Here is a 25,953-nt window from a genome sequence, read left to right as displayed (position 1 = left end):
AAGCCTAATTGGAGAGGAGAGATTTATCTCCCCCCATGCTCCATGATCCTGAAACCTTCAGTGCCTCCATTGTGCAAACGTGGAGCTTGAGCTGAGACAGTGAAGGGAGAAGGGACAGAGAACAACAGCTAAAAATGTTCATTCCCTTCTGGCCAGGCTGAGCAACAAAAGGCTCTCTGAGGGCATCACATGGGGCTCATAAAGCATGCCCAGCTCCCTGCTCTGCCCAGCACGAGCCAGGACAAGGAGCAGCCCCGAGGGGCCCGGCCCCGCTGTGGAACGCAGCTCATGGCCGCTGGTACCGAGCAGGGAGGAAACCCAGCGGAAATCTGGGGGGATGCACATCTGGAAATGCTTTGCTGCTGGCACATCTCGAGCCCTGCTGGCTCAGTGTCTCCTTGTGGCACGGAGAGGCTGCCCAGTGACACACAACGTGCTCTGTGTGAGCCGTGTACACACTGCAGGTCTGGGCAGCCTCAGCAGCGCCAACAGCAACGAAAATCTGAGAACACGTCTCAGAATTTGGTCTGCAACAAGCCCCTGATGTCGTGGATTTTTCTCCAGGTTTGAAAATGCTTTAGAATCCATGTTGGGAAAAAGTATAAATGAATTTATCCTGGATTAGACACAGGGGCAGAGGGCAAAATGCTGAGTGATGGCAGAGCAGTGGGGCAGCTTCATCATTCCCACTGAGTGCTGGGGGTCAAACCTCCCTCACGTGTTCACAGAAATTCATCATCATCATCATCACAGAATGGTTTGGGTTGGAAAGGACCTTACAGACCATCCAGTCCAACCATCCATAAACCAGGCTGCTCAAATTCTGATAACACAGTGCATAAAACTTAATATAAAATACAACAGACAATGGTCACGTCCCTTTTGCATCGTCAGACTCCAAACCATTTCCAGTTACAAGTGCTGCCCTTAATGAAGCAGCCACAAGCCCAGGATTTTGCTTCCTGAACTACTGGAAGAGGAATAACATCAACCACTGCAATAATTGTGTCAAATAATTCACAAGATTTGAAGTTCTGTTGGAAATGGGAAGAACTTCTGAGATGACAAATTCAGGTTATGGCAGAGACTGAGCTTGTCAAGCAAAGTAAGGACTAGTCATGGCAGGAATGTTCCAGGTAGATTTTTTGGGAATGTAAAAGCCAAAGAAGACACTCTTTATGGCAGTCCCAGACCTCATTCCCAGAAATCTGCCAGAAAACTCTGGGAATGTGCTTTTCTCAAAAAACTGAATGGAAATTGCACTAGAAACAAACTCGAGTTTTTATTGACAAACAAACCCAAACCAAACTTGGGTTCTGTATCAATAAACAAACCCAAAGCAGAAAGCAAATCCAGGAGCAAAGTGAGGAGCCCAAGACTGAGCTTTATAAGCCTTTTCCCATGTCAGATGTGCTCCATCTGCCTGGCTGTCCCAAGGGCTGGTGGCCAATCCAGGCTCTGGAGTTGCCCACCTCCAATTCACTGCTCACATCATTCCACCAGTGAAGATCAGGATCTCATTTCCCAGCTCTGCTATTTTGGGAACTCGGAGATACTCTGACTGTCACGGGGGGATGAGAGTTCCCAAAATAGGCCAGACACTTGAGTCTGAGCTCTAACAGGGTGATGCAACCACGTGCTGGAGATGAATCCCATTTCCAGGGGGTTGGATGTGTTTTGGAGACTTTGTGTGCTTGAGGCACCACATCCAATCTGCCCATGAGTGGCCATAAAACCATCTCTAAGCTCTTTATTCACCCCAAACTCCTTCTCACTCCTCCAGCTCCGACTTTGGATGAGCAGATCTGGGCACAGGCTCAAGCTAAGCCAGTGCTGAGCAGCAAAGCTGCTCTGATGCCTCTGCATGAGCCAGGCCAGGATTTGAGAGGCAGCTGAAATGCTCAGCACAGGCTCCACTGGGCTAAGGAGAACTGGCCCCATGGCTGGCCCCAGGTGTGGGGGTCCCCCACACCTCTGACAAGCCCCAGCAAGAGCTCCCACCTCAACACAACGTGATCCTGGGGGTCCAGGAGGTGTTTCTAACAAAACTCCTGGGTTTAAATCAGCCATAACCTCAGAAATTTAATCCTGTTCTGTGAGAAATCCTCATGCCCACAATACTCTGAGAGAGAGTCTTTTAAAGCCGTGTTTGACAAGTCATTTCATCCCTTTTTGCTGGATGGAGACGCTCAGGAATAAATAGATATTTGTTTTACAATCCTGCAGCAGCCTTTTCCAAGAAGCTGATTAACAGCTTTGGAAGAGCATTCTCTGAAATCCCAGGGACAGCAAACAGCTTGGAGCAAGTAAGCTTTTAAACTGAGGGGGGCAGGAATGGCACACGAGCAGACCAACATTTCCACAAAATCCAGGGCTGTGTTTAACCAGGTGAACCTCCAAGTGCTGCCCAGTGCCCCACAGCAGCAGCAGCTGATCTGAGTTCTGGGTTTGGAACTGTGAGCAGGAAAAAGCCATGGGCAGCATCCCTGGTTTGCATCATGCTGGGAGCAACTCACGTGGAGAACAAGCCTGGAGACCTTCAAATCCCAGCACAGAACAGCCCTGTGGACCCTCTGTGGAGCCAGGACTTGCTGCAGTTACTCTAAAGGTCTTTGTACAGCTGCTCTAAACTGCAGGGCAAAGTCTCTCTACTGTTTTCCTTTGGAGAAAAATCCAATCTTACCTTTTGGTGGGGAAATGTTGACTGGATCATGGCAGTTTCAAAGCTGTGTGTCCCCTTGAGCTGGGTCTTCTCCCACAGGGCCTTGAGGACTTGCACAGAATTGCTCTGTATGGACAAGGGTTCTGCAAACAAGCTCTGAAAAGGTGGTGAAAACAGAATTTCAGGCATTTTTGGCTTGGCCATTAACAAAGAACATCTTGGCCCTGCAGGGGCACAGGTAGGAGAATAACCAGGGGTTGGCTCAGCTCCATGTAAGGAGTTCTGAGGGATCAATAGACACAATTAGAAACATCTTCAAATATTCCATTTCCTCTTTGGCTGTTTAAATTGATTGTGTGCTCCATGTCTTTGAGGTCTGTGGCTCACCAAGGGTTATCCACCAACCACCACTCCATAACCTGCATGTCCTTTTGGTCTTGAAATGCTCATTTATCCCAACGTGAGCAGCACTGGCCTCCCTGAACCAGGCCCAGACCTTGGGGTTGTGCATCCCTTGGAATCATAGAATGGATTGGGTTGGAAAAGACCTCCAAGATCATCAAGTCCAACCCTTGATCCAACCCCACTGTGATCACCAGCCCAGGGCACAGAGTGCCCTGGGCTGGTGATCACAGTGGGGTTGGATCAAGACTTGGTGGATTCTCACTCAGTGCCACATCCACAGAATCATAGAATGGATTGGGTTGGAAAAGCCCTCTGAGATCATCAAGTCCAACCCTTGGTCCAACTCCAGTCCCTTTACCAGATCATGGCACTCAGTGCCACGGCCAAGCTCAGCTGAAAAACCTCCAGGGATGGGGAATCCACCCCCTCTCTGGGCAGCCCATTCCAATCCCTGAGCACTCTCTCTGCAAAGAAGTTTTTTCTCATCTCCAACTTCAATTTCCCCTGGCAGAGCTTGAGCCCATCGTGCCCCCTTGTCCTATTGCTGAGTGCCTGGGAAATGACATGGCATTGGGCAGGTCCTGGGAGGAGATGCTTCACTCCACTGCAGCTTTGGGTATCTTTATTTGGACCTCCTTCAGCTCTCAAGCCCCATGTGGGGAGGAGCAACAGGGCAATGTTTGTGCCTGCACTGACCAGTCAATGCAATGGGAGAGAAACCCCCCAGAACAATCTCAGCACAGAGGACAGGAGTTTGCAGCCCCTGGAAACCTTGTTGGGTTGGGTGTTCTCACCTCCAGAGCTCCCTGTGTTGAAGGGCACAACCTCCCACCACAGGGAATTGTTCTGCTGTTTGAGCTGCCCCAAGTTCTTGGTTCAGCCCTGCCCAGACTCTGTGTCAGGAGAAGTCTGTGGCTCAGAGGCTGAACCTTCTGCCTCTGCTCTATCTGCTACGTGCTCTTGTAACTAAAAAAATGCATTTCCAGGCAGGAGCCAAGTTAAGAGCACACCAACAAATCTGATTTTCCACACTACAACTATTTGATTTCACAATCTGAGCAATGTCCTTTGGACAGAGGGTCCCTGGATGGGTGTTCTGTCTCCTCTTTCTAAGCAGCCTCATCAACCCTAATCCTTCTGTCCTGCACTAAAAATTTCCCACTTTCCATCCAAGGGTTTCGAAACATGATACAACTCATCACTAATATTTTTTAAATTAACTGACCAGTGGTTTTTAAAAGCATTTTTGTGCCTATTTCTAGGAATACACACAGGGCAGAGCCAACAGGACTGTTAAATCCACAGCATCTCTTGCTGGGCCTGTGTCCCACTTTGGATAAATCCTTGGTGTTTCCAAGGCTGTATTACAGTGGGATGAACTATGCAGGCTAAGAAATAGAACTTTATATTTTAACTCAAACCCACCTGTTTCACCTTGGAGTGGGAATGTAGAGGTTTCTCTTACAGTTTAATACTATTTGTAACCTATTAGGAAATTCCACACGTGTCCAAACACTGGGCTGTACTTAGAAATAGTATTAAAGGTGATAAAATCACTTTAGGGGTGGTAGAAAGCACTGAATAGATTTACAAATCCTGCTCAGTCAAAACTTGTGCAGCAAAAACTCCCAGTGGGTTCTGCACCTCCAACCTCCTCCTGCAGCCTCGGGGTTGGCTCTGCTGCCCTGAAACCCCTGCCATGCTCCTGGTTGCCTGCAGGGCTCCTGGCACTCACTGGCAGTTTTGCCTGAATGAGCACAATGTGGTTTGGTGCCACTTTTTTATCCCCAGACTTTGTAACCTCCCCAGCCAGTTTGAATTTGGGCTATGAATAGAAATATAAAAACTCATGAAGTGCAAAGTCACTTCAAGCCAGGGGAGTGACTTTGTGAGGACTCACAAGGGTCACCAGCTACACTGAATTAGAAGTGTATTTAATGAGATTAACCAGGAAACACTTTTTCCAAGTGCAACGTGGCCACCCCAGAGGAGCCCCTGGTTTGTGTCCCACGCACCTGCTGGAAGAGGAACATGATGTGGATCCACAGTGGGGGCTGATGGCTCACCAGGGTAAAACTGGATTTGCTGTACAAGCAGTAGTGGCCCTTCAGGGGACAGCTGAAGAACAGCTTTGCTACACAGCTCCTGACAGTATCTGGGGAGAAAGATGAAGCACATTAAAATCAGCTCAGAAAAGAGAGAAGCAAAGTGCCCATTCCCAGGGCACATGTGGCCCCCCCCCACTTTGGGGGGTCTGGGTCACTCCTGGGTGTGCAGAAGGGCTTTGCTGTGTCTGAACCCTCAAAGCAGGAGGGAAATTTAGTCTCCAATGAATTAAATCTTCCTCAGCACCCATTTGCTCCCAGCTACAGGAGAGGCAGCCCAGCCCAGTCCAGCCCAGCCAGGATGTTTTTCTCCTCTCTGCTCCCACATGCACTTGGTGCCCTCGTTTGGGTTATCAAACTATGCATCCCTTATCTAAAGTCTGTTGGGAGAACCATTCCATACCAGGCCACAGCCACGTGGGGCCTGCCATGGTGGGATCCCTGCTGAGGCTGGAGCTGGAGCTGTGCCTGCAGGGATGGAGCTCCCTTGGGAATGGGCTCATCCCACCACGGGTACAGCCTGCGCTGCTTCCCCTCTGCCAAGGAATCTCCAGATTCCTTGGAGAGATGGACCTGGGAGGGGGGGCTGGAGAGATGGACCTGGGAGGGGGGGCTGGAGAGATGGACCTGGGAGGGGGGGCTGGAGAGATGGACCTGGGAGGGGGGGGGCTGGAGAGATGGACCTGGGAGGGGGGGCTGGAGAGATGGACCTGGGAGGGGGGGCTGGAGAGATGAGAGCAGGTCTGTCCTGCAGCACCCACGGTTGAATCACGCCCTGGGGAAGGGGAAGGGGCAGGGGCCAGGGGGCAGGGACTGTGACTCACAGTCTCGTGCTGTCCTGGTGAGTCACTCTGAGGGGAAAGTGGAGGAATAAAGTGCTCAAAGAAAATTTCCTGACTGGAGAAATGAGCTGTGGCTTTTCAGGAAATGTGGCTGACTGGAGGTGGTTCCTGGACCTGCTGACAAGGAGAGGCGGCAGCAGGGAGGGCTGAGAGCACAGGGCAGCCTCTGTCCAGCCACAATCACCTCCAAAAACTTGGGTTGAACCAGCTAACCAAGATGTGAAAGCACAGGAAGGGAATGAAGTCAATTCAGTATTTCACATAAAGCCGCGACATCTGAGGACTGAGTTTGCCAGAGGTACAAAAGGATGGGTCACCAGAGCAAAGCATCAGTGGTCAGACTGTCACTGAGATTGCAGCCAGTTCAACACGGGGGGGTTGAGACCTGCCAGAAATGCCACAGAGAGGCCAGATGGCTGAGACAAAAACCTTCACAAGCTGGCAAGGGGAAACCATTTCATCACCCTCTGACAGAGCTGTTTGCTGAGAAAAGGACGTCACCAATGTCAGGTGACTCTTTCCTCTTGTGCAGGACTGAAAAATGAAAATATTACAGGAAAATTTTGCTTGGGAAGAGGAAATAGTTGACATGAAGTGGTGACTTGATGCCAAGCACTGGGCATTTGTAGGCTGCTCTTTGAAGGTGACGCTGATTTGTGCACATTGGTTAAATCCTGTGGAATGGGGAAGTTCTGTTTGAGCACAGACTTACCCAAGATCTACAGTGGAGCACATGAGGAGCACGTGTGTGACCATGAACATTCAGCAGCAGAACCCAGGCCTTAAAGGTACACCAAGATGGATGAAAACTGGAGTGGAAGGGAATTACCCTAAGGCAGTGGGTCCCCACCCAAACCTGCCAGTGCTACTCATGTTCAACATAATGGAGTCTGAGAACCAGAGGAGTTAATTAGAGTGCTCCAAGTCCTGGGACACATTAAAGCACAAACCCAATGATGTCTCCAAGGAGGCTGTTGACAGATCCTCTTCCAACTGCACAGTCCAAACTACAGACCCCTAGTTTAGGTTTATACCTCACAGATGCTAAACCTTAAACCAGTGCACTCAACCAGAAACTGAGGCTTGGCCTTGGTCCATGTGTGTGAAAAGTTGAATGTTTCATTTTGGGAAATCACTCAGTGATTTCCATGTAGTTTCCATGTCCCCTTGGACAGCCAAGAGGAGGGGGAGCAGGCAGAGATCATCCCTCTGCACTGGGAACAGTCACCAGTTCCAGTTACAAATGTGTGAACTGACAGGAAACCTGGGAGGCATCTAAAGGCTGCAGGGACACACTGGAGTCCAGAGCTGGATGTCAGTCCACATCCAGGTGATGCAATCCCACCTGGAGTCCAGAGCTGGATGTCAGTCCACATCCAGGTGATGCAAACCCACCTGGAGTCCAGAGCTGGATGTCAGTCCACATCCAGGTGATGCAAACCCACCTGGAGTCCAGAGCTGGATGTCAGTCCACATCCAGGTGATGCAATCCCACCTGGAGTCCAGAGCTGGATGTCAGTCCACATCCAGGTGATGCAATCCCACCTGGGAGTCTCTGCAGCTGGAGCAGAAGGTGGCAGAGCTCCAGCCTCTGGTTAACAATTCAGAAAGGGTGCCCAGGGCCAGGTGGGACTGTTGGATGGGACTGGGAATGATGGAATCACAGACTGATTTGGGTTGGAAGAGACCTTAAAGCTCATCTGGTTTCACCTTCCACTATCCCAGGTTGCTCCAACCTGGCCTTTTCCAGGGATGGGGCAGCCACAGCTTCTCTGGGCAACAAGGAGGTTCCTCAGTGCCACAGAACAAAAAATGCCAAAGCTGAATGGAGAGACACAGGCCCTTAAGGAGTTGCTGGGCAGGACTTTGTGGATGGCAGTGAGGGAAGCAGCGAGGCTGAGAGAGGGGCCAAGAGCAACGTCAGCTCCAGTCCCAGAGCCAGCACTGGCTGAGCACAAACTCCTGGAAAAAAGCAGCTTTCATTTGTGCAAAAAGCCTCCAACCCAGACAGTCTCCAAAGCTTTGGGATGGGACAGGCTCTTACTCACAGCAGTTCCTGCTGCCTTTGATGTGCTGCGTTGGGCAATGCCTGAGAACGAGCCCACGTTTGCTGCAGGCATCTCTCAATGGTTTAGGATGAAATATCTCTTTCCACACACAACAACTAATCTCAGTTATCCCAATGTCAGCAGAGTCACAGAATCATGGAATGAGTTGGGCTGGAAGGGACATTAAAGCCCATCCCATCCCACCCCTGCCATGGGGGCACTTTCCACTAGCCCAGGGTGCTCCAAGCCCCATCCAACCTGGGCTGGAACATTTCCAGGGATAAGAGGAAAAAAGGTGCTTTTAAAATCCTTGCAGTATTTGCAAACTGCATGGACTCAGTGTAATGTGCAGTTTAAACCAGAGCTTTTTCCTAAAACAGGCACATGAATGGGCTCAGTTCTAGCTCAGATTCCCACTTTTTCCAGTCCAACATGGCAAGTTTTATAAACACTGGGGCACAAAGGTCCCCCTCGTGTAATGCCCATGGATTTCAGAGACCAGGCAGGAACCATTCAGCACAAAAAGACTCATTCACAACAAGGCAAAACATTTTTGCCAGGAAGAACAAAACTAAATCACTTGCAGCCTTGAGTCAGTGAAGGAGCTTTGAAGGAAAAACAAACCAGTCCAGCTCCTCATCTCAGCATCACCCAGCACTGGCCCTGCTGCAGCCCATCCTGCTGCCCTGCCCCACTGGCAGCACCAGCTGGGCACACCTGGAACAGCTGCTCCAGAAAGAAGGACAAGGTCATGGAGTCATCGAATGGTTTGGGTTGGAAGGGACCTCAAAGCCCACCCAGTGCCACCCCTGCCATGGGCAGGGACACCTCCCACCAGCCCAGGCTGCTCCAAGCCCTGTCCAACCTGGCCTGGGACACTCCCAGGACTGGGGCAGCCACAGCTGCTCTGGGCACCTGTGCCAGGGCCTGCCCACCTTCCCAGCCAGGAATTCCTTCCCAATATCCCATCCAGCCCTGCCCTCTGGCCCACTGTCCTGTCACTGCCTGCAGAGTTCTCTTTCTCAGCCTGCCTGGGTTTGGCATGGAAGGTGAGTACAAATAACACAAGGAAAGGATTTTAGAACATGAAGAACACGTGAACAGCAACACAAGACACAAACCCACCCCAGAGAGCCACCAAATGCCCAGATGACAGAACAAGATCCCAAGGAAACATTCCTCAGTCAAGAAACATTCCCATCTCCTGCCAAGTCTATAACTCCGAGCAAGAGAATACGCAACAACTTGTTTTTCCTACAGGAAACAAGAGAATATATGTTGCAATTTTAAAGTTCACAACTAAGTGGTTGTGCCTGGGGGAAAAAGAACAAATTATGAACAGAAGAATGTCAGTAGAGCTGTTAATTGTTGCTTATTCCAGCTGAAATGCTGGGCTAAACCAGGAGGGTGCAGAGTCACTGGTTCTGGGAACAATCAATGCATTATTTGATTTGCATTGGTAATCCTTCACTATTAAATAAAATCTGTTAATAGGAGTAGAAGTATGCTCATAAACTTCCTAAATAGAATCAAACCCACACATAAACATGGAACCAATAAGAAGTGGATCTGACTTTTTAAATTTTGGTTTTAAGCTTTTTCAGGTTCCTCTGTTTCCTTTGCCTGATCCCTTCAGTTTTGGTTACAAAAACTGTGCAAACAATAAACAGGTTTATAGGAAAAAAGGGTCATTTTTGGAGCAGGCAGCTTCAAGAAGTGCTGATTTCTATTGTTTTTAGCACTTCTATCTTTGTGTGCTCAGCCCAAGGGATCTCACCTCCTGAAAGCCACACAAAAATCAACGGAGAGGGCAGGGCTGGGGTGGGGCGTGGACACTGCAACAAGGTCCAAACTCGAGGGGCAAATCCAGAAGCTCAGAAGTCATGGAATCCCAGAGTGATTTGGGCTGGAAGGACCTCAATGCATCTCATTTCACCTCCTGCCAGGGGCAGAGACACCTTCCATGGACCAGGTTGCTCCAAGCCCCATCAAAGTTCAAGTGCTCCGGTTTCTGCCACCACCCATCAGGAACTCCCAGGGGATGCCCACCTGGAGCCCAGCCTGTCCAACTGCTGCTCCCAGAGTGGGTGTGACCCTGCCAGGGAATGCCCACCTGGAGCCCAGCCTGTCCAACTGCTGCTCCCAGAGTGGGTGTGACCCTGCCAGGGAATGCCCACCTGGAGCCCAGCCTGTCCAACTGCTGCTCCCAGAGCAGGTGTGACCCTGGCAGGGAATGCCCACCTGGAGCCCAGCCTGTCCAACAGTGGTCTGACAGCGCTGCCCACCAGGAGCACAAGGGCCATCCTGAGGGCTGGCACACATTCCCATGCCTGCCCTTGCAGCTGGGCAGTGTTTGGGACAGCAGTCCTGCAGAATGCAGTGCCAGCTCCAACTCGTGGTGGCCCAGCAGCTCCAGCACTGGTCTCTGGGACTGCTCTCCTGAGCCTGCCCAGCTCTGTGGTCCCACTGAAGGACTGGAGGCCCATCTGGTCCCCATCAGCTGCAGGCTCGTGGAATGCTGGAATTGCTCAGGCTGGAGCAGGGTGAGCACTGCAGGGGAGAGCTGAGCAGCTCCAGCCACAGAGCCATGTGGTGCTCATTACCCCCCAGCACCCCATAAAGCCTAATCACAACCAGACTGAGGGCCTGCAACCTGCTGCCCTCCTGCCTCCTCCTCCCTCAGCACTGTCACTGATCCCAGGAAAGGTTTGCTGGATTCCTCCGGAATGGCACCAAAGAGCCAGACCTGCTGCTGGAAAAGGGCTCTGATGTTTCTCACTGGAGGTCATTGTGTCTAAATGTGGTGCCAGAGGCCAAGGGGGGAATGATTCCCTGAGCTCTCTGGGCTCTGTCCTGTCAAAGGGAGGCTGGAGATGGCCAAGCCTTCACCATCCTGGGTATTCCCAGGGGCTTCCTCCCAACAGCCCACTCGACACTCAAAGCTCTGAGCTGTTGGCATTAAGGGTGGTGGGTTTATCCAAATTACCTACAAGGCAACGAGCACCAGAGTGGAAACAAGGACTTATATACCTCCTTATATACTTAAGTACTTCTGTACCTCCTCATAACCGAATGCAGCAGCTGCACAGACCTGTGTCTGGGAACCATCTGAAAGCAGCCCCTCCCAAGGACACACATGGCCAGGGATCTGCTCCACCACCCCTGTGCATCTGGGAAACCAGGGCAAGGCAAAGGCCCTCCAGCAGGCAGGGGGGCAAGGTGAGAGCCAGCAAGGCTGGAGCACGTGGGGTCTGCAGCTGCTCAGGAGCCCATGCCCATAAAGGTGAGAGGACCCCCTTCCCACCTGCGGGTTGTGGCTCTCCCAAAACCAACACTGGCAGGTCTTAACACCAATGATCACAGAATCATCAGAGAACCACGGAATGGTTTGGGTTGGAGGGGGACTTAAAGCCCACCAAGTGCCACCCCTGCCACGGGCAGGGACACCTCCCACCAGCCCAGGCTGCTCCAAGCCCTGTCCAGCCTGGCCTGGGACGCTCCCAGGGCTGGGGCAGCCACAGCTCCTCTGGGCACCTGTGCCAGGGCCTGCCCACCCTCAGAACAGGTCACAACAACACCTGGTACAGGAATTCCACCTTGCACCAAAGCCTTTCAAAGCAACCTCAGTCCACTACCAGCCCCAACTCCCCAGGAGGGTTTGGGGGACTGGGAGAAGCAGGAGGGCTGATGGACTTTGGGAGAGCATCAAATAAAACCAATGGAGAAACTGCCAGTGCAGTGTGGGGACCTTGATGCCAACCATGGGGTCCCAGAGCTCACTGAGGCAGCAGAAATCCCTCCCAGAGCTCACTGAGGAGCCACAACCAGCCCAAGAACATGCAGGAATGTCCCAAGGCACAGCCTGGGCCTCTCCCTCTGCAAGACCCTGGAGGTACCGATAAGATACAGGATCACAAACCATCTGGAGAAATATGGGTTGATGAAAACTCTGTGCTTAACTCCCTGAAAGCTGAAGGGCATGACAAATATGGTGGGGTCTTTCCCGTTTTATTTGAGGAAAAGATCCCCAGGATTAAGGGGATTAAACTGACAAACAGGACGTAAAAGAATTCCTCAGATTGCTTAAGCTGTGGCAGAGATGTGGATCAGGGCACAATGCTTAAACCAAGCAGGAGCTGAATCAGCCCAAAGCTGAACCAAGCTCAAATAAATGGATTTTTGTGGTTTGGGTTCCTTCTTTCTGCCCCAGCTCAAACCCCCTCTCTGACTGCAGCATTATCCCAAAAAAATCACTTTAAGCACATGAGTCTGGGGAGCTGTTGGAGCTTCTCTGCTCCTTGAAACACCCTCAACTTGGCCATTTTCTTAGGATAAGACCTTCTGGCCAACAGCCCAGTGCTAACCCTGCTCCTGCTGTGGGATCATCACCCAATTCACACCCTTCCTCTGCCCAAAGCACATCCAGCCAAACCCAGTAAATATTAACTGAGATAACAGACCTGACATGGCAATTTCTCAGTGTCTTTATGAGGCACCTTCAAACTGTCACAGCCAGTTCATGGATCCACCCTGACAGTTCCTCACCTACATCCCTTCAGAGCTGTAAAATCCAACACTTCAGGTCATATTACACCAATTGGGACAGATAACATAAATCAAATGAGCTTGGAGGGAGACTGCAAATCACGCCCTGCAAAGCACAAACAGTCTGTGAGGGGTGAGACCTACACAGCAAATGTCTGACCCACTTGTAAAAAAGCCAGTTTGCAAATCACACCCAGTTTTACAGAGCAGAGGTGCCTACTCTGTGTGGCATCCTGAGACCTTCACTGGGTGTTCTCCAGTACCTGCACTGGGCACAGAGTGAGCCACCCCACAGATAATCCTCTCTCATTCAGTATTGCAAAGCTCCATCAGCTCTCCCTTTCCCACAATAAGAAGTCCATTTTTCTTCACATGGATGTCTCTGATTTTCCCCTTTATCCTTCAAATTCAGGCTCCAATGAATACAGAAGGGTTGGGTTGGAAAAGACCTTAAAGACCACCCAGTTCCACTCCCGTGCCAGGGGCAGAGGGTCCCTCCCCTGTGTCCCAGTGCCCAGCCCTGGCAGGGTCCTGCCCACCACTCTGTCTGTGCCCAGGGGTCCAGGAGCCCCTGTCCTGCCCATCCCACCTCCCTTTGGGGACACCCCAGGCTGGGTGTCCAGCAGGGAGGGATTCCCACATTCCCAGCCAGTCCTGCCCCAACCCTGCCCATCCCACCTCCCTTTGGGGACACCCCAGGCTGGGTGTCCAGCAGGGAGGGATTCCCACATTCCCAGCCAGTCCTGCCCCAACCCTGCCCATCCCACCTCCCTTTGGGGACACCCCAGGCTGGGTGTCCAGCAGGGAGGGATTCCCACATTCCCAGCCAGTCTGCCCCAACCCTGCCCATCCCACCAGGAACACGAGCAGGGGGGGCAGTTCTGGGTGAGAGAACAGCATTTGGCCCATCACCCCTCAGCAATGCCCCCCACTGGCATTGCCACTCTGCTGAGCTCCAGGAGCTGCCCCTGGCAAGCCCAGAAGGCTCCGTGGGGAATGTGCCCTCCCTCCCCTGATCTGCTCACCATGAGGTTATTTCCTTCCAGCACATTTTGCCACTCTTTCCTTCAAATACTCTGTTTCATGAGGGATTGCTCAGAAGTTCTTACCTTCCCACATTCTCCAAATTTTTCATATAAAATTGCCACTTCAGAGTCCTCCACAGCCAGCATAAAATGAGCCTCTGTGTATATTAATATTTTCTAGTATTTTTTTCTAAACGTCTTATTGAAAAGCAACCCCCACATTTGCATGGCCCTTGTCAGAGCTGGGGAATCACTGAAGTCCAGGCAGGGCAGGTTTTTGGAGTGATTTCTGCAATATCTGGAGCATTCCACGAGCTGCCCCCCCTGCCCTGAGCCAGGCTGCTTTTCTCCAGCACGTTTCCAATGAGTCACATAAATCTCCTGCTCTGCACATGTGTCCCTACTCAAGGAATTTCCCCAAGAATGCTGGTTGAGGATTTTCAGGAAATTACAACAGTTTGACTGAATTTGGCACCAGTCACGTGCTCAGGATGTATCATAGTAGGCACTGGAGAAAGGAAGCTGAGCAACACATGTAAAATATTCAGTATATGGTCTTTGATTAATGCAGGGTCAGACACTCAGCACTTCAACAGGCAGAGTGTTCACACTCATGTTTCCACTGTCATTTTATGAAAAACTCACAAGTTGTCATTAATTCTACCAAATGACTCTTTCAAATTCTAAAGCTGGAATTTAAGATACTCAGGAAACTCTCCAGAAGCAGAAGCTTTCAAAATATGTATAATTATACTCCTTTTATGAGTGGAGACTGCTTTTCTACTTCTTGAGCACTGAAAAAGTAAAGAAATCAATATTTTATCACCTTCAGTTGCTCTTTGTTGGAGCTGAAGTTATGTTGTATTAGAAGATAATATTTAAGCAATCTGAAAATTAATTTAATTTCTTGAGGCAGATAATGTTTGGAATCAGCACAGCCCATGAAGGTTGGGCTGTGAATAGCTCAGGGCCACCAGTGAGTGGTTGGATGCACAGAAATTCAGGTTAAAGGGGATGAGTAGGAGGATCCCAAGCCAAGCCAAGCCAACTCAACCCAACCCAACACAAAGCACTCCCTTTAAAGAGGAGGAACATCACAGACCCACCTCCACCACAGCCTCATCAAACCACCTCCCTCTCACTTGGAAATAAACACCCACCTTGGTGAGAGCAGAAATCACTGAACAAGGCCAGGGACTGGGAGATGGGATCCCACCCTCTCTTGGTGAGAGCAGAAACCACTGAACAACCCCAGGGACTGGGAGATGGGATCCCACCCATCCCACCCTCTGGGCCTCCAGGTTTGTGTCTGGGCTGGGACCTGCTGCCCTGAGGGTCCTGCCCTGCTCCTCATCACTCAGCTGCTTTAAGGACCTGGTAAGGAGGAAGGAGACACAGCTCTGCTCCAGCCCAGCCAAGGAGGAGCCTCAAGGATCACATTAACCCTCCTCCTGCATGGCTGAGTCCAGCCCATGGCACATCCATCCATCTCTTGGCCATCCCAGCTCCACCACCAGCCCCTGGAGGTGGGCACGGTGCCCTTGTCTGCCCTGTAGGTGTGCCCAGAGGTTCTGCCACCCCTCTGACAGCCAAGAGTCAGCCTCCCACTAACCCTGCTGGCAGTGTGGGTTGGCAAGGGCTGTGCCACATCCTGGAAGGAAAAGAATCCTGGAAGGTTTCAAAACACTCCATTTGTGGATGATGTTGTTTTTAAACCCAATGTTCCTCCCCTGTGGGAGGCCTGTGCTGGGTATCTTTGCTGCCCATTTGCTGGGACCTGAGAGGACTCTCAGGGGAGTGTTAAAGCTCTTGGAACTGGAAGGGCTCATCCTTACCTTCGATCACACACTGCTCAGGGATGGGAATCTTCCTCCCCATCTCCGTCACATATTCCTTCACTTTGCCCAAGTTCTCCTTCAGGTGCAGGTACAGCTTGTCCTGGTATTCCACAGGGCTCGTTGCTGCCTCTGCACTTCCTTCCAAGGCCTTTCCTTGGGGGGATTCTGGCAGATCTGCTGGTTCCAGGTAACCTTGGTGGGAACCCAAGGGATGTCCCAGAGCTGCTGCCTCAGGATCAGCTCCCAGGGGCAGTTCCTCCCTGTCCTGGCTGATGAAGATGTCACTGAAGGACACTGCAGCAGTGACCTCCCCGCTGTCCTCGTCCTGCCCTCCCTCCGAGGGGCCCCCCTTGGGGCACAGGGCATGCAGGGCCAGGCTCTTGGACCTGCAGGGGATCAGGGAGAGGAGAAATGCTCTGGATGTTGGTGGGGCACCACAATCCCCCAGCCCAAGGCTGCTGTGCCCTGTGCAGCTGCCTCAGAGAGCCCAGTGTGGGGCTCCCACAGCCACAGGCTCTGCTGCTGAACAGGCATTTCAGAGCCCAGCTCGAGCCACAGCTTCAATAAGCAAAGGAAACTAAACCATGTCCATATATCCCAACATCTGCACTCTGTGGGGGAGCCAGAGAATGTCTCTGCAAGGATCCTGTAACCCCAGGAGTGGTGTCTCTGCTTTATTGATCACATCATAAAAGCTCCATCCAGCAGCACTTCCCTGATCAGGGCTCAGGCTGGAGCTGCCCCTGCCCTGCCCCTGCACGTGCTGGGGCTGCAGTGGAGCCTCAGGGACAGCCAGAGGGGTGGGAGTCACCCAAGGGGCAAAGGCTGGGGCAGGAAGGGCAGAGCCCTGTGGGAGGTGCTGAGCAGAGGCAGCCAAGGGCACACTGGGGCACTTGTTGTGTCACTTGATGTGCACTGGTAGTAACAACACCCCAGAAAAGGTCTCTGTGCCTTCCTCCCTGTGGTATCTCCATGCAGGTATTTCCCTTGTCCTGCTTTGGGGCACAGAAGAGATTAAATGGGTTGCCCAGAGAAGCTGTGGCTGCCCCACTCCTGGAAGTGTCCAGGGCCAGGTTGGACAGAGCTTGGAGCACCCTGGGCTGGTGGGAGGTGTCCCTGCCCATGGCAGGGGTGGGATGAGCTGAGCTTTAAGCTCCCTTTCAACCCATTCCATGATTAAGAGCAATTTCCCCCAGCCTTTGAACTCCTGGACATGGGACTTGGTTAAAATCAGGCTGATGATGCCTGTGGGTATCATGCAAATGGACCAAATCCTCCAGTCTGGATGCAGTTTTATGGCCAAGCTGATGCCCCTGGAACCCCTCCCACCCTTCCCTGAGCTGTACCTGTTAAACCTCATGTCCTTCCTCTCCTCCTTGGACACCTGGCCCAGGCTGTACCTGCGCACTGAGCCAGGAGTGCAGCTCTCAACGTTTAGTTTCTCTTCAAAAGCCTGGATTTTGACTTGAAGCTTTTCATCTTCTCCATTTCCACTCACAACAGATTTTAAATCATCCAGGGGAGCAGCAGGTTCTGTGTCAGTGTCGTTCTGCACCCTAAGGAAGCAGAGAGCAGAGGTTTAACCCTGGCACAGCCTTCTCAGCCATGCTGGTGCTGCATTTCTGTTTGGGCCCTGTGTCAGGGACCTGGGAACAGAAATCTGTTCAGAAGAGATTTCTTTAGATTATTTTCAGGAACATCTTTTCAATCAATGTCTCTGATGGATCAGAAACATTGAGCATCTCTGACAACCCTGGATTAGGAACTCCCCGTGCTGTATCTGCAGAAGCAAGTCCCAACTCTTCCTGATGCTCCATAGTAGAAAGGTTTTCATCTGAACTCAAACCTCCCAAGCTTGCTAAACATTGACTTACTACATTATTTTCATAAGGCAGAAGTCAAACTATTTGCAGAGTTCATAGAACTCTGTGGGTTTAAAGATTTGACCACAGTACATGAAGTTCTCACCAAATTATTGTGCTCTGAGTAAGAAAAATATCTTTTGAAACTCAGCAGAAACAGGTTCAGGAAAAGCTCTAAGCAATGGCACTGGAGTTCAGGAAAGAGAAAATTAACAGTTAAAGTGAACAGGACAGAAGTTTTGTTTTAAATTTGGTATGTCAGTCTTAAAATCAAAGAATTATGGAATCTTAGACCAGCCTGGGTTGGAAGGGACCTCCAAGCCCACCCAGTGCCAGCCCTGCCCTGGGCAGGGACACCTCCCACCAGCCCAGGGTGCTCCAAGCCCTGTCCAACCTGGGCTGGGACACTCCCAGGGCTGGGGCAGCCACAATACACAACATTTGAATGCAAAATGCAAAGGTAACATAAAAATGCATTGAAGGAAAACTGTTAATCCTGCAGGACAAAAAGAAATCTACTGGGAAAGAGGCTGTGGGTTGCAATGTGGGTTCCCCAAATGCAGATCTTCTGAAAATGGGTTTCTCTGGGCTCCTACATCACTCACAGCATCCAGAGAGAATCAGCTCCTCTGGATATTTGGCCATTTGGTGGAAAGCTAAAGCTGGTGGGTCTCTGCTCTGCCCTGGGGGTGCTGCTGGGCCCTGCTGAGCAGCAGGAGGGATGTCCCAGGGCACCAAGGGCAGGAGATCTGGTGCTCCTTCCCCTCTCCCCCTTCTTCAGGGAGGTTTCTCCTGCTGGAATGTGCAGTTCCCATCTCCCTCCTGCCATTATGGAGGAAGTGGCCCAAACAATCCTGAAGGCAGGAAAAGCAGGCAGGAATTTTAGAGCATTGAGCAGTACTGGGCAGTATTTACTTTTTAAACTCTACCCACAGCTCTAAACCAAGTTTGTTTTGTTTCTGACCATTCCTTTGTTTGAATTTCTCTATTTTTCTTTTTGTTTCTTGATGAACAAACATCTGAATAGCTAAATCTGTGAAACGTGGATATATCAAACCACAAATGAGAGCTGCAACCCAGCAGTTCCAGAGCAGCAGAGTCTCAACAAGTCACGCTCCCAGCTGGGGAGCCCATTAAAACCTCCCCAAACTGCAGATTACCAACTGTAAAAAGCATGTTTTTAAAGAAACAACCAGAAAAAAAGCAGCACAAAATGCACTTTTTCACTTGCTTTGATAAAGGCAGCTCAGGATATTTCTCAGGGGAGTTGGTGAGTTTTGTCTTGTTTTTAATTGAAGCAAGACCTCATAATACATTAACACTGAGGAGCACTTGAAAAATATTCTTCTGTAATAAAGAACCTCGGGATGACCTTTACTAACAAATCTTTCTGGGGTTGCAGGACAAGATTTAATTTATGGGAGAGCTGTCACTCCAAGAGAAGTCCCAACACTGCTCCCATTGTGGGGCTGAGCACTGAGAAAACGCCTGTTCCGAATGGAAATCCACGTAAAGCTCCTGCTCACAGAGGGGGATTGATGCACTGCTGGGGCTGTGAGTGACAGACCCAACCAGGAGGCCCTGAGGATGCTTGGAAATAAAACTGGGGGTTTAGAACAGTCCCTCTTTGTCCAGTGTTCTCCCATGGAGCTCCCGTGGCTTTGGGAAGGGAGTACAAGGAAATATTTCTCCTACAGGATTATAGAACCAATAAGGTTGGAAAACACCTCAAAGAAACCCGTGAATGAATCCTCTTTTCCAAGTGTAGACCACAAAAAGTCACTGCTCAGGGGGTGGAGGGTGAAGTTCTCACTGCTTGGTGCTCCTCAAGCAGCCCCTGGGTTTGGCCCCTGCTGGTGCCCAGGATTTCAGTGAGGGAAGTGGGAGGGATCCCAAGTGCCCACCCTTGGGCCCATGTGCTCTCACATGTGCCAGCTCTGCACTCACACCAGTCCAGGGGCACCAGCCCCACGCAGAAGGTCCACTGAGGGCTCCATCCCAGCCCTTCCTGCTGCCCTGCCCCAGAAAAAGAAAGCACTGTCTAAAACCCTGGCACGAGGCTTTGGCCACATTGCTGAGGCTGCTGAGCAGGATCAGGTCACACCAAAGCTCAGGCTGTTTCCAAGATGCAGGAGCTGATGGAGACACCTCAGGGACCTGCCCTGAGAGATGGCACCAGGTGGCTCATCATCTCCTGCTTGGAAATTCTCTGCACAGGGACCTCAGTGTGCAGGTCAGTAAGCCAAGGGTGGCAGGTCAGGGTGAAGGACATTTCTCCAGGCCTGGAGAACATCCTCAGCATCAGAAATGAGGTGCTTGTGGTGGGAAAAAGAGCATCAGAAATGGGGACTGTTAAAAACCCAGTGGAGGGGGATTGCTGCCAGGGCCTCACCTCTGAGGGTTGGAGGCAGCAGGAATGGACCCACAGTGGGTCCAAGGAGGAAATGGACAACAAAAAATCATCTGTAACCACAACCATGCAGATAATGGAGTTTCTACTCCTCAGCAAAGCAAGTCCTTAACACAGGGAATTTTGGACAGAAATGGGGAAACACAGCAGGATTTTAATGAAAACCTTTTCTTGTGTTTAACTGGCTTTTTTATCAGCTCTAGAGATAAATGTTAAACAGATAGGATAATAAGGAATAGGGATATCACAACATTTTAACAAACAAAGTAGTTTTTCAGCCATAAATTGAGGGACCACAATGGGTTGCTGAGTTATGATTGTGCCTCATGCCTGTCCTGCCACTCTGCAGTTCCCAGAGCAGGTGACATCTGCCTGGTCCCTCCCCCAGGTGACACGTGGCCTCCTCCTCCTCTGCAGCAGCCCTGGCTGGTGTGGGACACGTGTGTTGTTTCACACTCCCTTTGCTCCCCCCACGTGGCTCCTGCATTATCTCCAAGACAATTTTTCATAAACCGAGTGCTGGGGGGTGATTCCTGCTCAGGGCTGGCCCAGCAGGTGAGCTTTGGACATTCCTCACAGGCCTGCAGTAAAATGAGGGATTCTCTCCTGGTTCCTGTTTCATTTTCCCCTCTCTCCAGGACCCTCATTGCCTGTTTCTCCCCTGACCTCAGTGTTTTGGCTCCAGGGCTGTCCTTCACCATTCTGGCTTTCTGACATCTGGGTTACATTTTGTCACAGAATCTCCATTCCTCTGTGCCCCCTGACCTATTTCATTGCACACAACTCTAATTATGAGGCTCTCACTAATTAAAAGTGACTCCCACCATGTATTTAGATAAGTTAGTTCCTACCCTGATGAACACCACAATGCTCCCAGCTCTTCCACCTCAGGATACACCTTCTAAAGCAGCTGAGGGAGCAGAACATCTCTTTGTACATGGCTGAGAAATCTTTCCCAGCCTGTTGTCAGGCAAACCTTTATCAGGGAGCTAAGCCAGTCATTGTTCTCATCACCCTCAGTCTGTATTTTCTAGAGAAACTCAGTGATAATTGTGTGGCCTGACTTCACTGGTTTATTTGCAACTGAGCCTTTGGTCTGCTTATCTGAGGCTTTTTCATGGCAGTTTGAACAGATTGGCAATGAATTTCTGCTGCCTCCCACTGCCCTGGGGAAGGGGCTCTGTCCCCCACACCCTCCCTGGCTCCTGGGGGGCTCTGTCCCCCACACCCTACCTGGCTCCTGGGGGGCTCTGTCCCACACCCTCCCTGGCTCCTGGGGGGCTCTGTCTCACACCCTCCCTGGCTCCTGGGGGGCTCTGTCCCAGCCCCTCCCTGGCTCCTGGGGGGCTCTGTCCCCCACACCCTCCCTGCCTCCTGGGGGGCTCTGTCCCAGCCCCTCCCTGGCTCCTGGGGGGCTCTGTCCCCCACACCCTCCCTGGCTCCTGGGGGGCTCTGTCCCTCACACCCTCCTGGGCTCCTGGGGGGCTCTGTCCCCCACACCCTCCCTGGCTCCTGGGGGGCTCTGTCCCCCACCCTACCTGGCTCCTGGGGTGCCCTGGGGCTCGAGATGCTGCCCCAGCAGCTTGGCCATGGCAGAGAAGCTGTTGCTCAGGCGGTAGATGTCCCTGCTCTGGGTGCCCAGGATGCTCGAGAAGGTGTCAGTGAGGCTCTTGATTTCCAGCAGCAGGATGTGGTGAAACGAGTGCTCCATGTTGGCCAGTTGGGTCACCAAGTACAGCAGGCAGGTCCTGGCTCTGTCCTGGGCAGCACAAGGAGATAAGGACAGTGTGAGACACAGGAGCCATTGTGTGCTGTGCCAGGGGGGCTGTGTGCTGTGCCAGGGGGGCTGTGTGCTGTGCCAGGGGGGCTGTGTGCTGCTGCCTGAGTCACTGGCCCTGGGGAAGGGGCTGCCCCTGATAACAAACAGGCCACTGCCTCAAACACAGACCACTTGTGTGCTGCTGAGGTGGCTTTTGTCCCTGTTGGTATTACCCAACCCAGACTCACTCAGGACATCTTGTCTCCTCCTCAGACCTGACCCAGAGTCCCCCAAGCCTCTCTGAACAGCCCTGGGCTGGCAAGTCAGCCTGGTCCAGTGATCAGGGCACCAGCAGCACTGAGCTCCCCTCTCACCTGTGATGAGCCTTCTCAGAGAACCATAGGCTGGTTTGGGTTGGAAGGGACCTTAGAGCCCATCCAGTTCCACCCCTGCCATGGGCAGGGACACCTTCTGCTGGACCAGGATGCTTCAAGCCCTGTCCAGCCCAGCTTTGAAAAAAAATGGGCACAGAAATGGAGTGTAGAGAGGCAAAGCTGCTCCTGTCCCATCCCTGGGAGTGTCCAAGGCCAGGCTGAACAGGGCTTGGAGCAACCTGGTCTATGGAAGGTGTCCCTGCCCATGGCAGGGGTGGAACTGGATGAGCTTTAAGGTCCTTCCAATCCAACCCAACCCAGGATTTTATGATTTTCTGAACTCCCCTGTGGGCCTGGTGGGTGCTGCTGGCATTCAACAGTGACACCCAAGGGTCTGTTGTCACCAGAGTGAATGGGGCCCCTTTGGCACAGCAGGGACAGAGCAGTTGGGGCAGGAGCTGGGGCCTGGCAGCAGCTCCTCTCCCTAACGGTGAGAGGTTAAAGTACCTCCTAAACCACAGGGGTTCTCTCCCCTCACAGCAATTTGTCTGGGAGCAACACTCACATTAGAGCCATGACTGACTCCACAACAAAGAGAAGGTTAAACTGAGATTTCAGTCCAGGAGCTCCTCAGCCCTGCCTGGCATGTGGTGCCAGTCACTGCCAATGCCTGAGGTCTGATGTGCCCTCTGCAGTCAAAGTCTGCTACCCCATTTTCAGGGGAATGTGATCTCCCCAGTTCAGCAGCACAGATCACACCCCCACAAACTGGGATTAAAGGGGCCCTTTCAGGTCAGAACATTAAACATGTAAATATTTTCTACTGAAGATACTTTATCATCTCTGCCTGGTGAGGACACACAATTCCAGTCCTGTGGGTACATGCCCAAATTCACACCCTAAACCAGACCCTTCAAAGGTGAGGACTCATGGAATGGTTTGGGTTGGGAGGAACCTTAAATCTCATCTCGTTCCACCCCTTCCACCAGCCCAGGTTGCTCCAAGCCCCTTCCAGGCTCAGGGAACATCCAGCCTGATGTTGAACACCTCCAGATCAGGGTTCCTCCCTTCTGTTATACTTGCCCTAAGTATATTAAGTTCCACAGTCCTAAAAATACCTAAAAAGAAGTGGAAAACCCAGGGGGTAACCTGATTAAATACGGGGTAACCTGGTGTGGCTCTGCTCAGGGAAACCCACCCTGTGCTCAGCAGGTGGGGACAGAAACTGGGAGATATTTGGGCTTCAGAGCCTGTGCTGCAGCACCAACACAGGCAAACAAGAGCAGCTTTGCCCTGCCTGGGGCAGCAGGAGCAGCAGGTCGTGTGCCAGGCACGGGCACCCCCGTGGGGTCCTGGGTTACTGCCCAGGCTCTGCTGCCACCTCGGAATGAGAGAGGGAAAACTGGAATCCAAGTCCTGCTGGGCCATCAGAATCCACAGGGGGTTCTGGCAGGATGTGGCCTGAGCATCACCAGCAAGACAATTTTTAGAAGACAAAGTCAACGTATTTGAGGCAAAAAAAGCCCTGCTGGGCCGTGCCATGTCAGGGATAAATCAAAAAAGAGCAGCAGACAAATTGCTTCCCTTCCAGCCATCTGGGGAGAGGTCCAGCTACACCCTGGGCTGCGCTGCCCTGGCTGAGGGAGCTTTTTCCTCAATGGCTTGAAAGAGGTTGACTTTTTGATGCAGTCACTGGTTTATTTGAAAGACAATCCTCCCTCCAAGAGATAAATACGGGCTCAATTAACATTTAAAACACATTTTTTGTTTCCTAAACAAACTGTGCAGCAGACAAAGTGGAGGAGCAGTTCTGACCATTTTCCTGTCCCTTTGATCCAGCTGGAGTGTCTCCAGCCCTGCTGAAATGCTGCTACTCGCCTGCAGTGAGGTAGAAGAACAATAAACTCTGAGTAACATAATATGTAGCTGTTATACAAAATAAAATTACAGCAAACTAGCTCTACATGAAAGCCAGTCATTATCCCTGCCCCAATTCCTATCCAAAATTCTTCAGAAAGCCTCTTTGGGTGCACAGAGCCCGTTGTGATTTCAGCAATGCTTATTTGACGTATTCGTGGGGTTTTTTCATGAGCAGCCCTTGCATTTTATGGCATTACATCTGCCAGAAGGTGAAGATCTAAAATACAAGCAATGAGGTGTGGCAAAGTGTTGTGCTTTAGCTGGAAATCAGGCTCAGGAGACTACAAAAAGAGACCACAAGGCTTTCAGAAGTTGGTTAAAATTCCCAGTTGGTTTAAAACAGAGTTAATGGGAGAAAAAATACATTAAAATGTCCCATTGCCCTCTGCCCCAAGATGGTGTTTTGCTTTGCACACGTTTATGGTTAAGGCACAAGTTCTGATTTCAACTTCACCCCTGAGACTGTCTGACATCAGCACAAGTGGGGGATGTAAACAGGGGCAACCTTTAGAATAAAGGATCTGTCTTGAGCCAGAGCTGTCATCTCCCCGGGGTCCCTCGGAGCTGCCAAGGTGACAGAGAGCTCAGTGGCAGCTGATTTAGGAGCCAGCAGAAGGATCTGCTGCTCCCACCCACAGTCCTCACCAACACAGAGGGCCAAGCCTCGCTCCCTGCCACCTCTTTGCCCCAGCAGACCTTGCAGTGCATGGAAATATCACCCAAGAAACTCCAGCACTGCCATTGCTGCTTCCTTTGCTGCTCATTCTGCTTGGCTGGGAAGGAGGTGCTGATTCCTGTCCCGGGATCAGCCACATGGCTGGGACAGACAGGGGGGCAGGCAGGGGGGCAGGCAGGGGGGCAGGCAGGGGGGCAGGCAGGGGGGCAGGCAGGGGGGCAGGCAGGGGGAGAAGGGACCACAGAGTGGTCAGGCAAGCAGTGACACACCAGCAGCAGCAGCAGTAGCAGCAGCACCAGTGTCTGCAGGGACCTCTTTGCTGCCTCACGTTTCTGCCTGGACCTGACGGAGACAAATGAAGTGCAGGAGCGACTGAACTTTGCAGCTGCACTTGGAGAGCAGAGGATTCTTTTCATTCTCTCCTGTGGGTGCCTCACTGCCCTGACTGAACCTGTGTGATGTGCCCAGCCCTCATGGTGCCAGCTGTGCTTGTGCCCATTGGATGGCAGGCTGAGTGTCTGCACTGCAGGGAGAGATGCCCCAACACCACAGAAACCCACGGCATTGGTGTGCCCTTCAATCAGAGAATCACAGAGTGGTTTGGGTTGGAGGGGACCTTAAAGATCATCCAGTGCCACCCCTGCCATGGGCAGGGACACCTTCCTTAGACCAGGTTGCTCCAAGCCCCATCCAAACTGGCCTGGAAAGAGAATCATCTCATCCTAAAGGAGAAAGAAATGCCTCCAAGGCTGGTTCCTGAGCAGAGGTGAGATCACAGAATCAGAAATTCTCCCAGGCTAGAAGAGATCTCCAAGACCATTGAGGGATGGAATAAGATGAGCTTAAAGGTCCTTTCCAACCCAAACCATTCTAGGATTTTCTGAGTTCCATAATTCAGAATTAGTCAGGATTTCTATCATTTCAGGAAGCAAAACAAGAGAGGAGCCATTTACCTCCTGTTGGAACATTCACCTCCACCACGTTTATGTGCTGCTTTTCTCCCTGTTTTCCAAGGTCCCCTGGGTGCCACTAACACAGAGCTCTCTGCAAACACATGGCAAGGGTGCCATGCCCATGGGCACGTGGCACTTGCTGAGTGTGACACTGACAGGTACAGGTACCCACAGAAACCAGAGTCAAAACACAAGGAGAAAAGAGGCTTCAAAACATGCCTTTGGAAAATTGACCTTAGTTATCATTTCCAACAAGACATGGAACACAACACGGCCAGTTGGTTCCCTCCTTATTCCTGGTGTTGGTATAAAACGACAACAAAAGGCAAAATAAATAAACTCAGGCCCTTTGAAGTAACAAACAGGGCAGGAATGGAGACACTGGGGTGGGAATTGCTGCTCCAACACACTGAAACAAAATCCTCAGGTCTGAGCCCAGCTGTGCTCAGCTGAGGATTAGCTGCTTATAAACTGGAGAGCTTCTAGGAGAGGCTGACTCTGAACCATTAAATGCAGAATTAAACATGGT

General features: G+C 51.5%; 1 protein-coding gene across 6 annotated transcripts in view; it reads right to left on the bottom strand.

Annotated features, from left to right (window-relative positions):
• The window catches only part of VEPH1 (ventricular zone expressed PH domain containing 1), a 67,654-nt gene that overhangs the window by 11,232 nt on the left and 30,469 nt on the right, over positions 1–25,953 (bottom strand). For all 6 annotated transcript variants that reach the window (XM_071566559.1, XM_071566555.1, XM_071566556.1 and 3 more), the window contains 5 exons: positions 21,281–21,501; positions 16,817–17,026; positions 15,468–15,856; positions 5,083–5,222; positions 2,684–2,818 (listed from right to left, as the gene is read on the bottom strand). In XM_071566559.1, the coding sequence (XP_071422660.1) occupies positions 2,684–2,818; positions 5,083–5,222; positions 15,468–15,856; positions 16,817–17,026; positions 21,281–21,501 (1,095 nt within the window). The remainder of the gene's footprint in view (positions 1–2,683; positions 2,819–5,082; positions 5,223–15,467; positions 15,857–16,816; positions 17,027–21,280; positions 21,502–25,953) is intronic.

This window comes from Pithys albifrons, chromosome 11 (assembly GCF_047495875.1).
Source record: "Pithys albifrons albifrons isolate INPA30051 chromosome 11, PitAlb_v1, whole genome shotgun sequence".
Lineage (NCBI taxonomy): Eukaryota > Metazoa > Chordata > Aves > Passeriformes > Thamnophilidae > Pithys > Pithys albifrons.
Note: the sequence above shows the minus strand (reverse complement) of the source record. Positions and strands in the feature narration are given on the sequence as shown.